This window comes from Haliotis rubra, unplaced genomic scaffold, assembly GCF_003918875.1.
Source record: "Haliotis rubra isolate DU_JTF1 unplaced genomic scaffold, ASM391887v1 Scf991, whole genome shotgun sequence".
Lineage (NCBI taxonomy): Eukaryota > Metazoa > Mollusca > Gastropoda > Lepetellida > Haliotidae > Haliotis > Haliotis rubra.
The window spans coordinates 172,031-186,182 of record NW_025767736.1 but is presented as its reverse complement, the minus strand read 5'-3'; the positions used below and the strand labels follow the sequence as shown (position 1 = coordinate 186,182).

At 41.9% G+C, this 14,152-nt stretch overlaps 2 protein-coding genes across 3 annotated transcripts in view; one reads left to right on the top strand and one right to left on the bottom strand.

Annotated features, from left to right (window-relative positions):
- LOC124265747 (survival of motor neuron-related-splicing factor 30-like) overlaps nucleotides 1-2,765 on the bottom strand; it is a 91,962-nt gene extending 89,197 nt beyond the window's left edge. Inside the window, exon 1 of the mRNA XM_046700570.1 lies at nucleotides 2,493-2,765. Within this exon, the coding sequence (XP_046556526.1) occupies nucleotides 2,493-2,546 (54 nt within the window). The 5' untranslated portion in view covers nucleotides 2,547-2,765. The remainder of the gene's footprint in view (nucleotides 1-2,492) is intronic.
- A 33-nt stretch (nucleotides 2,766-2,798) lies between these two features.
- The window catches only part of LOC124265745 (ankyrin repeat domain-containing protein 6-like), a 63,567-nt gene continuing 52,213 nt past the window's right edge, over nucleotides 2,799-14,152 (top strand). The window contains exon 1 of one of the 2 annotated variants that reach the window (XM_046700569.1): nucleotides 2,799-2,879. The gene's annotated coding sequence lies outside the window, so the exon portion shown is untranslated. Of the gene's footprint in view, nucleotides 2,952-14,152 lie in introns of both variants that reach the window. The other variant, XM_046700568.1, reaches the window with a different exon arrangement.

Below are 14,152 nucleotides of genomic sequence, written 5' to 3'. Positions count from 1 at the left end.
TGGGACACTTTATTACAATCAGACAAGAACTACTGGGGATATTTTCAAATAATGGCATCTGATGGGCATCCACCCTTCCTAATGTCCCACTATTTAGGTTGAAGAAATTCTGTCAAGGTGGACAGTAGCCCAGTCCCTGTGTCCGTCACAGTCGAGGGAGCAGCTACTGACCAACTTGCAGCTAGGTTTCATAATTAGACTGTTGGTGAGAAACATTAACCGCACTGGATCAGTGCCCCTTTAACTCAACGTTAACACAAAGGATTGTAAAGGGTTGAACAACCCAAAAGCTGGTCAAGTTGTGTATGACTATCAAGGTAATTCAAGAGCAGTGGTACCGATAAGCTGCGTATCTGTGTAAATTACGCCAATATTTGTGTGAAAACTCAATTCCTATTAAGTCTATTGCACACAAGTACGCTTGAATTTTTGAAAATACTCAATAAATGTAATCTTACATGCCTACACACATAAATGTCAAATCTTAGCTTGCATATCGGTGGATAGATAAAATAACTGAGGTATAATGAAAGGTTCTCTTTCAGGACATGAACTTGACAACTTGCAGCCTTTCTTATTGTTTCTCATATTACAGATAAAATATAAATAACTATTTCAACTTTATTATATTCTTAAAATTAATGGAAAATGGCAAAATACCCAATTGAGTTTGAGTGAGGTGAGTACAATTTATTTGGTTACTCAAAGGAAAATTATGATACACAATCGAGTACATAACTCAATGACCCAAAAACGTGATATGTAGCTCTGCAGAGTTGAGGACATCCTCGATAATCTCCAGGGCATACGTTACGATCACTCTCATCTTTACCCTGGATGCATCCACGGCTTGGCCCGATAATTATATTACCTCCCTTTGCTGGCTCCGCATACTCACAGTGGCCAATCAGCAAAGCCGCTGTTACATCCGAGCTTGCCGGTGTCAACAAAGATAGCGGTTGCAGTCGCGAAGATTTGTTCGTAGTGCCAGTCAGATTTTTTGGGAAATAATACAGACAAATTGACAGATCTGAAACTTTAAAAAAATACATGAAAGAACTCCTTCTACCTCTTTCAGAGTACCTGTGCATCAATTGTGTTAACAAGTTTAAACGGTGAAGTGGAACACTTTTTATGGATAGACAACTTCTTTGTTGCAGTAGTAGTTGCAATGTTTCGGTGTAGATCCTAACACCATTATCAAGCAAATGATACACAACATTTGCACAAGGAGAAATATATACATGGCGGGTATTGGCTTATACAATAGAAGAGGTTGATGTACGGTGTGTTGACTTGAGACTTGTTGTGATAGGAATGATTGAAGCCAGTAGACAAAGGGTGGGTTATTCTTGATTAGGCTTGATTAGTTGATCGTAAGCCGTGGGGATGTAATAACCTTGATCTCTGTTGATTGTCGGGTTGAGTCGTTTGATGTTGATTGCCTCTAAGAGTTTTCTAATCTTGTAATCTGACCGGTTGGCTTCTAGGATGCTGATGTTGTTCCAAAGTATGGTATGGTTCGGGTGGGTTGGGGGTGGTTGGAAATGGTGGTCTTTTTTTTCTTTACAGATGTCTGTTGTTCCTTGATTCGTAGGTTTAGGGGGTGGCACGTTTCTCCTATGTATGAGTAGCCACAGTCTCATTGAATGTGGTGACAACACCTGAAGGGTCTTCTTTGTTGCTTGTAGGTGGTTTACCGTTGACTTGTAGGATACGCTGAATTGACGTGCCTCTCTAGAACACAACATTTATGTGAAGGCTTGCCTCTTAAGTAGTCTCCGGATATGGTTGGCTGATTGTATCGACGTATGGTATACTGATGATGAACGGGGCTGATTGTTGACGTGGTGGTTTGTCTTTTGGGTTGACTGTGGTGTTGATGGTTCTGTTGACTAGGTTAGCTGGTTAATCATTAAGGTTTAAATGGTTAGATAATTTAAGAAGCGAAAGTGAGTTGTGATTGGTTCACTCAACTACCCAGCGTAGACATCCGATTGGATAAAAAGCCTGCAAAGGGAGGTAAAAAAATAATCGGACCAAGCCGTGGATCTAGTGGAGAGTGATCATAAGGTATACCCTGGCTATTATCGAGGATGAGTTGAGGATAGAATTGGGGAACGTACACTAACAATAAACAGTGATGAACAACGTTCCAGTGATGAACAACGAACGTTGTTCATCACACCAACTTCTGACTGCCACTCAAACAAGAAAAAACAGTGAGGGAAAGAGTTCCTTACGTACCCCCACCTAATGAAAAGCACCTTATAAAATAGGCGGGGGGTACGTAAGGAACTCTTTCCACAGTGAGATCCACAGTCGAAGAATCGTTTATGGACATATCAAAATAAAATAAGTACTTTGGTTCTATGCGGTTCCTCGTGTGACAAGAAAAATGACAATATCACGCTGAAGTGAACCAAACCTGATCTTTAGGAGAAAAGGGGCTGTCTTGTTAACATAGCAATAGGTAAAATAAGAAACATTACTTGTTGAAGTTGTAGTTTGTATGTCTTGAGATTTTCTTGAATGTCTTCTGCCATTTTTTTCGCAACTGTATTCAACTCGGTCGACGCTTGTTTAGGACAAACTATAACCACACGATACCATCCCAGAGAGTGTTACCGGAAGTTAAGAATTCTACGGAGTCAGTGTTCAGTCTGGAAAATATCCTTATTGTACTTAGATCTTTTTTTGTCTAAAGGTAACAAAAAAATAATTCTAAAATCTGGCGTTTTGAAATATTGAACACATTATTTATTCGAAATGTTGTCTGCGCACCTACAATTCCGATAGGGGACGCAACTCTAGCAGTCAGACGATTGAATCTTGAGAATCCAGCGTTCTTGATACCGCGGAAACTAAAGTCGCCTCAGGTATTTATTTACAGTCACAGATAATACTTGCGTTACGCCTGTGGAACAAGCGACGAGTTGTATTATAGGGTGGTGAGTGTATAACATTGGTGCGATCTCTAAGATTTTCTATTCACGATATTTACATACGACTCTTTCGATTTTGCACTTGTTTCAAATATAAATAAAGGCCACAAGTACCTACATTTGTTTCGCCAGTAGTGCTTTCAATACGCTTGTGGACACTAGAGCAAAACCAGACCGCCGCAGTTGTCTCTCTTTACCTGCCTCCAGAGTCCAGTGCTCTGGAGCAGACACCTACTTAGAGGCAAACAACCCTTTACGATCCTTAGGGGGACACAACGGGCCTCGTGTCTTTGCGAGGATTAAAGATTTGGGTGTACTGCACTTTACCAGGCGCACTTTTTCAGATTAATTAGCGCTGCTGGGGCTCGAACGAGCTTTGCTGGATTACTGACTTTGTTAATTAGTGACGTAATGAGCGGACGCTCTACCTCGGGACCATGAGCACTATCACAGTTAATGAGTGCTCGTTTAACTGGTCAATTGCACAGAATTAAGGCGGAGGCGCGTGAAATGAAAACAAATCATTACGCTTCCGCCCTCACAGTGCCACGCCCTTCCCATTCATTTTTTTTCACGCCATTATTTCGTGGACTGTACTGACGAGTACCGGATGGATCAAAATGTGTTTCAATTGGATATAATAGGATTACATTCCCCTAAGGTAAGGTCTAACCCTAACCCTAAGGAATCAGAAAGGTTCCCAAACCCCACCCACTCCCAACCCTAACCCTAAGGATTGGAAAGGGTGCTAACCCTAAGCATCGTAAAGGTTCCCTAACCCTAAGGATCGTAAAGGGTGCCATACCCCTAACCCTAAACCCCTAACCCGTACTATCGTAAAGGGTTGTTCGCCTCTAAAGATGCGTCAGCTCCCAAAGGATCGGAACCCTAAGGATGGTTGACTGGCAAGTGAAGAAGGAGCAATTACCGCGATATAGCGAGGCACCGCGGTAGCGCTATACTGCGATAATTGCCCCACAGCCAGCATCGAGGACTGCGCCCAGTAAAGTGCAATTAAAAAAACATTTATTTTTTTAAGATGACCCCTGACTCGAAATGCTTCACAGTAGAATAAATCATGACAAGGCCGGGCACTTCAGTGTACCCCACCCGTCGGCTTTGCCGATCACTACGCTACCACCACATGCAATCGAATGCAACTTAAAGGGGCACTGATCCAGAGCAATTTCCGTGGACTGGTTGTTGCTTTTCTTATTGTTTTTCTCCGTGAGTACCTGGATGATACCCCAGAATTCTTGACTGCTTCATGACCTCTGCTGCGCCACCCGCAACACAATTGATAGTATAAGTATGGATTGATCAACAAAGATTAAATCGTTTTTACTTGATAATGTTTCCATCTTCATTATTTTGATAACAAATGAAAACATCTGCCTTTGGTAAATAATGTTAGGACTGAAAAATAACGAAGTCAATGTACGTCTTTATATTTTGTCTTATAATCCTAATTAGTTCATTATCATATTTGTATGCATTTTGAAACTTCATAAAAAGTACACAATCTGCTTATACTTATATTGTGAATTTATAACATGACTCTTATATGTAGACATTTTATTGTTTGCCAACGTCGATTATATATTATTTCACACACAGGGCCTAAGTGCGACTTAGTGTATGTTGTCTGTCTCATTTCACTTCACGGTGAAAAAAAAAGATTCTGTATAATGCTACAACAAATGAATAAAAACAAAATGCAAATATTAAAATTAAAACAGACTAAAGTTATAGCAACAATGTCAGGCTATTACCTTGTTCGAGGAATGTATCCATCAAATTCAATATTCACATAAATTAACGATAAGCCATTCATCTGCAGCTGACAAAGAGTCCTGCTCCATGTCATGTGTCTTTATCAGTCTAATATGCGAAAAAGTGATAAACGGTTTTTAACATTGGTGTATAGTCTCATTGGTCACCCAAGATAGCACACATGGCAACTAATTGCATGATGTCTACCATTCTTTGAAAAAGTAATTTAGTTAGCCAATAATGAGCAATCAATCAATGTTTTGACGATTAATCCTTTGAAGGAAGGACATTGTTTTACACAGGCACTTTATGACAGGGTGTATTCAGTATACATACATAAACACTACCTTTTGACAAATCCACTGTGCAAGATAAAAGCAATTAATCAATCGGCGTGTTACGGGTTAATCCTTTGTTCAATGTTTGTTTTTGTAACACAGGTGATAATTCCTCTTGCTGCACTTCCATGTGCATATTACATAACATGTAACACATTTGCCACATCAGACCTTGATTTATAATGTTGAGTATTTACTCCAGACATGAGAAATGCCAAACAGGAACCTTTGTCGGGTAATGTGAGTAGTGTTACCACTAATTATACCTGTTATAAATTCATTAACTGACCATCAAGTGTAGGTTTACCACCAAACACCAGTCACAGCAAGGGAGTAGTAATCGCTATATTGCATGCAGTTTTGATTGCCTGAAAAAAAACTTACGGGCCGACACTGTTTTGAGGATACGAACGGAACTTCATTGTTGCATAAGAAATACATATAAGCATTTGCTGTGTACTTAGGTAAATAGGTACATACAGTTTTTAAGGAGAATACTAACAAAAACAAAACTTTTCATAGGGTTAAAGGCATTCTAAAAGTCACCTTCCATGCGTATAATTGAACAAAAAGTTTCTAAAATTGCAATAAAAACACAACAAAGCATACTTGTATTTCCCCCTGTTACGGAAACACCCGACAGTTAATGAGCAGTGGGGGTATCACGTGACATGACGTCATATGTGCCTGTTGCTGATGGCTTCCTCTTTGATTTAACCTCACAACTTAACAGAGTCCATGGATTCTGAAGCAATAAAAGATGTTCCTGATGTCATTTAAGAAATGGATGTTAGACTGGATCAATATGATCCGATTTTACATCTTTCAAAACAATATTCCAGTGAAAATGCAGAAGAATAATCAAGCGAAACAGAGGCACTGCTTGATGTTAAATTAATTTTTAAAGTAGACCATATAATTTATCAGGAATATTATTTGTCAGCAACATGTGATACAGTCCAACCAGTGCACCCACCCCTATATATAAATGATCAATCCCTAAGAAAATATTTTTGTCCCCGGCCGCAACGCGGAATGGAGGACTATGTATTCAGCGGTGTCTGTCCGTACGTCCCAATTCTTGCTGCGACTGTGGCAGCCACTACGTTGATGAAACATCCAGACCACTCAACATCTGCATCAAAAACATAAGATATCCACAAACAAAGCAGACACCAAATCAGCCATTTTGGAACACATCACCAAACTTCCTCAACACAACATCAACTGAGACACTGTCAAAACACTTACAAACACCTAACATGATTAACACTCAGTGGAAATTGGCCGAAGCATTACAAATATGCCGTATTATCCCTCTATTAACAGAGATCAAGGCTATTACATCCCCTCAGTTTACAACACCTAATCCACAAATAATTAACCACTCAACCCACACTGGCTTCTCATCAACCTTCATACTCACATTCCTCACCACTGGCTTCTCACTAATTAATCCCCCCACCACCTTGCCTTCTGCCTTATTAAAGGTCACATGCAACCAAAAAATCAAACATAATTAAAACACAATTATCACTTATTCATGACATATAATATACATTACTGGTTATGAAAAAACATAAAAACAAAATTATAAGCGTACAATTGCAAATCAAAAGTTCAATATTTTGTACTTGGGTTTACTTCCCAAGAAACGAAGCAGCCGGTTACCGAACCCAGTCAGAGCGGGTGGGTGTGCACTCAAGTGTAACGGCTGGTTCATTTGCAGATGCCCTCACGGCTCATTGTGTGTGTATATATAGAGATGTTGGGTTTTGTAAATACATGCTCATGCCAATAAAACAGACATTGAGTTTTGTCTGTGACAACGACATATCTATATCACAGATAGAAATTCTGTGGACGCTAAATAATGACATTGCTTTTAAGTATCGAACTGAGAAAGTGACTCTGTAAGAACGTGTGGTGAAATAGCCAAATGAAATTATATAAACAGTTAAATCGGTAATCTACTGTAATAACATATAAAAAGCTCGCGCCTCTCTCTCTCTCTCTCAACAAAACATTAGAAAAATAGCTCACACCAAAGCCTTCACCGAATATTCACAGGACAACCCGCTTCCAAGCTCCGCGAACCTATTTCACTGCGCATGTGCTATTAGCGCAGCCCAGCTGTTGAAACCACTTCAATTCCCCCAAGCGCTGTGGGAAAGTTAGTGAATCGTTTGAACTACGATTTCGTGCGGTTTTTTTCATCGCGTTATTTTTCAACTTTATAAGTTGAATTTGCATTTTTGATGATTTGTTTCGGTAAGTCCATACCGAAAGGTATCAGACTCTGCAAGGTTGTGTTTTGCGTTGCATGTGACCTTTAACTTACATTCACTAATTGTCATGGTAATCCCACTCATCTCATTTTGTTATCTTCAGCTCATCATCATGTCATTGTAGCTCATCATGTAACTTTCTTTGATGCATTGTTTCCCCACCTTTGTTATTGTTATCGCATTATCTTATCTTGTATATAAACTGGTGTACCCCATCATTCCCCCATATGCTTGAAAACGGTATAAGAAAATATACTGAAATGTCGCTAATGTTAAAATAAAGAAGTTGATCATCCATAAAGTTGTGTCATCTCTAGTCAGGACAATGTATGTTTCCGTAGATTTTGCTTATGTAAATACATGTAGTTATGTTGCTCGGTCATAGCCTTAGAATGCAATTTTGCCAGACAATGAGTACAGAACAATTTTCACGGCGAACACTACCAATAAATAGCGAGTCAATGGACAAAATGGAAAACAATGAATGTAACTAGCACTTCGGCAATTTTTTGGGTAGACTGCAGAATTAAGGGCTCCAAACCAGAACGAATGTTACACCGAAACATTTTCAAGATTATGAGAAATCTCTTACTGATCATATATATCTCATGGGTACCAGTTGAACTGCCCCAGCTACAAAATGACCCAGCAAATTTGGTCATTGATCCTAATTTGCTCAAATTTATTTAAAATGATTAAATATATACCATAAATGCATAGTTTTTGTCAAGTTTGATATTTTCTTCATATTAAGTCATTAGGAAGTAATATTTCTGGTAAATGTTCCATAAGTAAACCCATAACTATACACTCAAACGCCAAAAGAAACGTTACCCTCCTTCCTTAATGACGGAGGTACATATCTTCAGCTGGCGTTATGATGCATGGACGTCCACTTCTTGATCTGTCTACGGTGACCCCCATCTATCTGAAGCCCTGAATAAGTCTAATAGTCATGATACAGTGGCATCCGTGGTCGTTGGCAACAGCATTGTATGTTGACCCCATCTGCACCATCCCAAAGGCTCTTTCTCTCTCTTCAGCTGTTAAACGGGCATATTTCTCGTACTTGTGTATCATATGATGCATTCTAGTCTCTGTTTATACCCTATAGAATCAGTCTACATTTGAAATGGATGCAAATACTGCTTGAATATTGCTGCATTTTGGAGATTGATATTGCTATATGTAAACAGAAAATGGAAAAATGTTACTTTGCAAGCAAATATGTTAACAAAGATAATTTTAGATGTTCCTAAACATTTTTTAACAATATCAAAGACACGTTTTACTTGTTTTCATTAATGCAAATCAGCAGAAAATGTTTTCAAAGACTGAAATCATAGGAATGATAGGAATTTTACAATTTTACACACTCTACAACAGTAGTTTCATGTTTAAATAGTTGAAAAATTGTGACTTTAAATGATTTATCTTTGTCCCAAAGCAGAATTTATTTCAACCTTTCCTGCCGCTGATCCTTACACACTGTACGGTGATTGTATCGGATGGTGTGACAGGCCTCACCGTTGCTCTTTATGTGCCAATTTGGATGATGAAGCTTTCTCCGTTATCGTGGAATGGGCACAAGACGAGTGGCAGACAGGGATCGTCGGAAGCTTTCCGTGGGGCCATCCTCATCTCAACATTCAAAGTGAGATTGTCCGTACTAAACAGCTCACTGTTTGTCACCATCACCAGAAAAAGATTTGTTAATCGGACATCGGATTCCTACCTCAGCGAGATTTACGTTGGTTATTCCAACCCCATACCCCTAGTTCAGGATTGGGACAGAATGACTTTCCCACTCGGGTAGTGAACTTCATACTTCCCTGTCACAGTCCCGATTCACAGTTCTAGTGACTTTTTCTCAAACACCTGATATGTCATTGTCAGCGCCTACTGGCAATGTGTCTCTATTTTTCTGGATCGGCATTTAACTTACCTACAATGATTAATTGTGGTGTGAGCTTGTCTGTGGCGATCCCTCCAACTCCAGTGATGATATCAAGTTTTACAATCCCTGTTAGTTTGGTGTTTTCCGCCTCGTGCTCCATTCGGTGTTACCTCTAGTGCGCCGATTCTATGGGTCAAGTGTTAACTCCAGCAGCTCTTCTGCAGATCGCTTCTGTTTGGTTCGTCACTGCAGGCCAAAACGCCGTTTCAGTTCGGTCCAGGACATTGTACCAGTGTGTCGCTCACACATAGGGAAGAAGAGGCCAGTGTACCGTTCACTTCAGTTCACTGCTCTTATTCGGTCCAACTCGGATCAACGCTTCAGACCAGTGCTCCATTTTCGATTGGAACAACGATTCAACCTAGTGAACTGTTTTTTCAATTGGACAAGTTCACAACTTTTCAGTCCAGTACACCATTACTGTATGGTATGGCGGTTTAGACGAGTGCACCGGTCCCGATTGACTGAGAGCTTTAGATCAGCCGAACCAGATCACTTGACCGAACCGGATCACAGTACCGAACCAGATCACCTTTCCGATCCAGATCGTCAAACCAACCTAGATATTAGAACCGATCCTGGTCGCCAGACCGTACCAGATCGCTGTTCCAACAGTATTCGCCGATTTGACAGTGTTCGCGGACTGTCAGCATTCGCCAAATCATCTGATTACCTCTTCGCGCCTACTGTCAACATGACTATATTTGCTAGTTCGCAAACTACGTTACCTACAGGGATTTTTTTCTACTGCGAGTTTACCTTCAACAATTCTTCCAACTATGGCATTGATACCTCATTTCTACAGTTTCTATTGGTGCTCAGCTTGTCTTTGATGTTATGCTTCCTGCTTCTGCGGGGTCCATGTACGGACAGAGCGTTCACTCCAATGCGGCGCTTTCATTCTGTTTGGCGCTTCAGAGCTCTTTTTGGGTTTTGATTGGCTCGTCTCTACACACCAAAGCACTGCTTCAGCCAAGTGTGGCACTTTGTGTATCAATGCTTCCATCCAGTGCGGCACCTCCAGTTAGTGCATTGTTTCTGCTGGTTGTACAGAGGTAGTAGTTATGTCAGTAGCTCAGGCCTCTAAATTACAGCGGCAATCATCTACCTTTCGATCTTCACCTTTGATGAATGATTTATTTCAACGAATCTACCCTTCAACGTAGATATCAGCTCTACAACCAGCCGGTTGTGCATTACTAGACCAGCTTGATATTCAGGAATATTATACAAAGCTTTACTGAGTCCTGTTACTACAAACTACTTGTAGCAGCGTTATAGTGTATCTCTGGGTGTAATCGTGGCCAGTTTCGTCATCCTCATCACCCTTCCTTTACATCATCAGCAAGGTTCTGGACAGATATCTCAAGTTTCTGCGTGTGGTACCAGCAGGGATGTTTTATCAAGTAGCTAGTGTCCCTTAACCCGTTTTTCATGGGTTGGGACTCGCTTGGTTAACCGAAGACCGTGTTGTCTGGATTTTGTCACAATTGCATTGTGGGTAGCATTTGCAATGGCGGACTACTGTTTGTCTACTTTTTATGATTAGAGTGACTATGAAGTGCTCTGACAGACTTGTCTTGGTCCCACGAAGTGGATAACTGTCCCAGCCATTCCCGGTTAGAGGGATTATGTCGAGTTCCGTCAGCCAACCGAGAGAAACAGTTTACTAAGGATGTCAGACAGAATCGTCCAAGAACAATTTCACTTTGGCTAGGGTAACTTGGTTCTTAGCTTAAGCCCTCAGTTCAGAGGTCACTGCAGTTATGTCCAGACTGTCCGCAGGCATCAATTTTACTACCTTCGTCTCCCTTACGAATGTTCCTGCGATCACTGATTATACGACCTTCATCACTCTGTGTGCAATGTGAACATTCCTGTAGATTGACTGACAATCTCCATGCCACTAACCTGCTACATTCAGCATTTCTTCAGTACTGTCATGGTAGCTTGGCTAAATGAATGTATCCTATCTCAGGAGAGATCCCTTCTTCAGCGGCAATAACTAGACCTTCTGACATCAGCTCAAGCCCCAACATACAGAGGCCTCTCCAACTTCGTCGGATACAGCGATTTCTACACCCGTATCTCGAGACCGACAGCTGAACCCGAAGGAATTGATTCGCCTTCCAGAACCGCTTCATCCAGTCCTTCAGTGGTCTCTCGATGAACAGAATGTCTACGCTGGAGTTTCTATGGTACCCCTAACGCTCTCGCAACCCAGGACTCTTCGTCAGTGGCAAGAACTTCTGGGTCTGTTGACGTCAGCTCAAGCTTTGACTCTCAGGGGATAGCTTCAACTACGGCCTCTCCAATGTTGTCTGTGTCTGCACATCAGGATCGGCAACCCTCACGCATTGATCTCTCTTCCCCCAGAGCTCCATCCCCATCTCCAGTGGTGGTTGGACGTGTTGAATGTTTGCTGTGGAGTCTCTTTAAGGCCGTTTGCTCCAGTACATCACCTGTACGTAGACGCCTCTCTATACATTGCAGAGCTCACCTTCTCGGTCAGCAGGTGGCAGGGTTGTGGTCACCCCCAGACAGCGCATGTCACATCAACGTTTTGGAGCTCAGGGTAGTGATTCTTGCGATCACTCATTGGCAACACCTTTTACAATCAACCAAGCTTTTGATTTGATCAGACAAACGCCTTTTTGGCCTGCCAGAAGTTGGTTCGTAGACCTGCAAGACATGGCCGATCCAATCCAGTACCACTTAACCTGATCGCGCCAACTTCTGGTTCACACTTACTCTGATCAGCTACATGGTGTCCGCTCTCGCTCCATCTTCACGCCTGGCGTATTTACATAAATTGCTAACTGCAAAGGGATATTCTAAGCGAGTCGCTACGGTGATTACCACGGCTCACCGAACTTCCACCAGGTCACTCTATGATGACAAATGGAAGAATTTTGAAGCGTACTGCAAGGCGAAAGGGTATTGTATCTCCCACTACAGCATCGCAGCAGATGGTCGCGGAGTAACTCCAGCATCCTAGACCTTCTAAGAAATTGAAGGGTTCTACCTTGTATACGTACCTGGAACACTTAACAGAGTTATTGCGCCGGCTACTGGTGTGAAGGTGTCAACTCTCCCTGAGCTCGCGTCTCTCCTCAGATCTTAAAAAGTTGCTGATCAATCCCGGAAGTTCCGGCCACCAGCCTTGGACCTTTCCTTGGTCTTAACCATCTCATGTCAAAGGAATACGAACCTCTGGCGGAGAAGGATTTCAAGCATGTCACGTTTAAGACCTTCTTCCTCCTGGCTCTTGCGACTGCTGCCCACATCTCTGAGCTCCATGCACTGGATGTCACCCGGTTGCGCTTCGAGAGGACCAGACATGCCAAAGTCTTACTTGGTTTGAGGTAGGATTTCATCTCCGAAAACCAGTTGCCAGGACAGCTTGACAGACTATTCGCCTTTCCGCTGTTGTCTACTATTCTGGGCCCTGACGACACCGAGGATCTCTCCTATGTCCTGTCAGGACTTTACGGGTCTTTTTAACTGCCTCCAAGGTTACGCAAGAGACTGTTTATTCCTCTGTCAACTGCCTCATCTACAGATTTCTCTCGTACCACTTTGGCATTCTTGATGCGATCCACCATCGTTCGTGCCTAAGCCTATGCTGACCTTCCTTTTCCTACTACAGCCAACCCTCATGAGACGAGAGCCTTGGCCTCTACGATGGCGCTACACAGAAACTGTTCCCTTCACGCCTTCATGGAGGGTTGTTTTTGGAGATAGGACACAGTCTTCACCTCACACTACCTCTGGGATCTGTCTGTCACTGACGTGGAAGGTCAACTGGGTCCATTGGTTCTGGCGCATCTGTTGTCGTCAGCTCCCAAACGCAGATAAGATGCAGTTCCTACCTTCGTGTCAGTCTTGCATTCTCTATGTCAATGAAAGATATCGATCCTATCTTTCTTGTTGGTATGGATTATATCTGGGCATAGATCACCTCACCTAGCTGGAACTAGGACTGTGAGGCCAGTCTTGTACTTCATGCAGAGGTGGTCGACACTCCACTTGTTGACCTCTACTCTCTGAGCAATCTCAGCGAAGTGTTGATTTTCCGATTGCCTACATGGTTTTCGAAGCTTTCTGCTCCTAATTCCTTTCTCACCTTTGGTAAGTTAGGGGGACTGGCACTGAATGTTAAACGAGTTGAGCAACCAGGCCATTCTCCCTTTCACCACCTTCCAGCGTGTGTCTGTGGGGGATAAGTTATCATGATTTATTGTACTGTGTACCCGTGAAGGTCTGGGTTAGAATTTGAAAACCAAATTGTGCATATTAAAATGGTACCTCTGATGGCACCAATTTGATTGTCACACAGTTCCTCAAAAAAAACATTAGAATTTTGATTTTCAGTAAACCATGCTTGTCATGGATGATTGGCCTATTGGTCACAACTACCAATTCTTTATTTTTATTTCTGCAAGTCAATTGAAAGCCGATTTTGACCCTCAGTTAAATGATCTGGTCATAAATGGATGACGATAGATCTGCACCAAACGGGTATGTTGGAAGCAAGCCCTCTGATTGGTCGCCACTTGTTAAAGAGACATATGCAGCTAATCATACCCCTTCTACTTCATTTTGTGATTGGGAATTACCATGCTTGTCGCATGAGGCGACTAACGGGATTGGGTGGTCAGGCTCGCTGACTTGGTTGACACATGTCAGCGGTTCCCAATTGCACAGATGGATGCTCATGCTGTTGATCACTGGATTGTCTCGATTATTTACAGACTGCCGCCATATAGCTGGAATATTGCTGAATGCAGCGTAAACCAACCTCACTCACTATTGTACTGTGAAGCATTTCAAGTCGGGGGTCATCTAAAA